The 2460-nt window shown below is 40.1% G+C and overlaps 1 protein-coding gene across 1 annotated transcript; it reads left to right on the top strand.

Moving 5' to 3' along the window:
• Positions 1-309: 309 nt before the first annotated feature.
• On the top strand, positions 310-1941 carry LOC149553142 (GRAS family protein RAM1-like). The gene is made up of 3 exons (XM_089790293.1): positions 310-690; positions 1043-1338; positions 1434-1941. Exons 1-3 carry the CDS (start codon positions 310-312, stop codon positions 1939-1941), a joined length of 1185 nt encoding a protein of 394 aa, XP_089646419.1.
• Positions 1942-2460: the final 519 nt, after the last annotated feature.

The following is a 2460-nucleotide window of genomic DNA, read 5'->3' as shown; positions in this document are numbered from 1 at the left end:
AATAATCATCATACGATTACAAAATAAAGTAAAATAAAACAAGATCTGTTTTGATAGTATAAAATTGATCCTTTTTTTATTATATTTTTTCTTGTGTGGATGATCACAACGAGAGCTTTCCATTTCCAAATTGGGCCCAATCTAGTCATTGTTGTTGTTTTTAACGAAGCATTGGAGTTTAGTATGTGTACGGGTTTGGAGAACATCCCTCCTCGGAATCGTGCCGTCATCGATACACGGTTAAACATTTCATTGATTTATACAGCAAATCTTATCACGACTGAGTAGACTAGAAAGGGAAAGGTTGCCATGGATGATCAGAGCTCTGCAGTTTCTAGTGGTCCACATCTGACCAATCAGAATGAAACAGCAACAAAGGTTTCCATGTCGTGTGAAGAAATGGTGAGACTGGCGGCCACGCAGTACGTACGGGGCAAAACGATGGAGGAGTCTTGGCTTGCCAGTCCCGGTCTGGGAGCGGAGGAGCAGAACGGAGTAGAATTGGCTAATCTTCTCATCTTCTCTGCGGAGTGCATAAGCAACACAAATTACGACCAAGCCACGAGGCTTTTGACGCAGTTGTGCAGCATCTCTTCGCAGTGGGGAAACCCAATCGAGAGGCTCTGCTATTACTTCACCGGGGCGCTGCAGGAGAGAATCCAACGCCAGGAACGATCACACTTCCGTTTGGTTGCTGGAAGATAAAAGTCAAAACCAGGTTATCAGGGGTAAAATCAGGTTTTGCAAAATAAAATGAGCGTTTGGTTGGTTAAAATTATAACCTGGTTTTCTTCCAATAAAAAAGTGAAATTCGAAATTAAAACGAGGTTTTCAATTTTATGACAGTTTTTTTAATAATATTGTGGGGTCCATGGTATGTTCATCTTCCGTGTCAACCAAACAGATCATTGACTTTCCAAACCAGAAAACTAAAACCTGATTATAAAATAACCTAATTATGCCACAAATTCATCCTTGAAAGCCACAGCCCAATTTCCCCTACACTTACAACAACGGTTATAACAAAACCGAATTCAATCAGCTAACGGCGTATTGTTATAGTGTTATGCCCTTCGTTCAAATAGCGCAATTGACATCTGTGCAGGCAATCATAGACAACGTGGGAAGCTCGAGCAAGATTCATGTTATTGATTTGGATAGTCGAAATGGGTGTAAATGGTCAGGGTTGATGGAAAGCCTAGCAGCCAGACGACGTTCGTTTCCAATAATGATTCTGAGGATCACAGCAATTGGATTGGACGGTGATGAACTGAAAGACAGCGGGAGATGGCTTCATGACATCGCTGAGTCTTTGGAGATTCCGTTTCGTATCGGATGGTGCAGATCAAAAGTATGGAGGAGATGCACGAGAGCATGTTCAATGTTAAACCTGAGGAGGCACTTGCAGTGGTTGCTTCTATGGTTTTCCATAGGCTGTTGTATAACAAGATACTTCTGGAGAGAGTTGTGGATGTTATAAAGAGATTGAGGCCGAGTATAATGATGAATACAGATTTTGAGGCGGATAGCAATGCTCATTCTTTTGACAATCGGTTCGTTGATTTGCTCTTCTATTGTAGCGCCTGTTTTGACTCCTTCGATGTGATTATGCCCGATAGACGCTATCTTCGAAGGGTCAATTTTGAAGAGATGTTGTGTGGGAGCAGGATCAGGAATATGATAGCCTGTGAAGGGTCGGAAAGGAGGGTTAGACATGTTAAGATTGATGTGTGGAGAGGTTTCTTCAAGCACAAGGGATTGAGGGAGATGAGCTTCAGTTATCAAGCTTGGTATCAGGCAAGATTGTTGCTGAAGGGATTTCCTAATGCGGAATGCTATAGCATTGAGGCCAATGGAGATGCCCTCATTACTGGGTGGAAAACAACCCCTATTGTCGCAGTATCTTTATGGACTTGTATGTGGACTGACTTCTTAATGTAATGGTTTGGTCACTTGCATATTGTTATCAGATTTGTGTAATTTTTTGAGTCAAAATTATTGATCTATGTTTCATGAATAGTGGCTTACACAAATATCTAGTTGATGTTGCAGATGTGAAGCACCAGGGTTTCCTGAGAGGTCTACTCCAGTTTGAGCACGCTTAGCTGCAAAGTTTCCTTCATGTATTGTGTCTTATGAACCATTCATTCCCTTAAGTTCATCAATTGATAAGTACAAGGTATTTCTATTGGAGTTGTTTTATTATTAATGTTTAGTTTTTGCTTAAGTTTTGTCGAGTTTAATTATCTGAAATCAAAATATTCCAACCAAGTCTTCAGTTACTGCAATGCGATTCAATAGTGTTAATCGTGGGATATGCCAAGGCATGAGAAACTACAATGGGATTCAATAGTGTTAATCATGGGGTTTTCAAGAGAATATAATTTTGTTGTTTATGTTTCGTAGATTGTTGGTGTTTTTTCTATTTAAATTGTTACAATGTTACAATTTTGTGTTAGT

This window comes from Cupressus sempervirens, chromosome 6 (genome assembly GCF_028749045.1).
Source record: "Cupressus sempervirens isolate cs-2001-9-10 chromosome 6, ASM2874904v1, whole genome shotgun sequence".
In the NCBI taxonomy this organism is placed as follows: Eukaryota; Viridiplantae; Streptophyta; class Pinopsida; order Cupressales; family Cupressaceae; genus Cupressus; species Cupressus sempervirens.
This window is presented reverse-complemented; position numbering and strand designations above follow the sequence as displayed.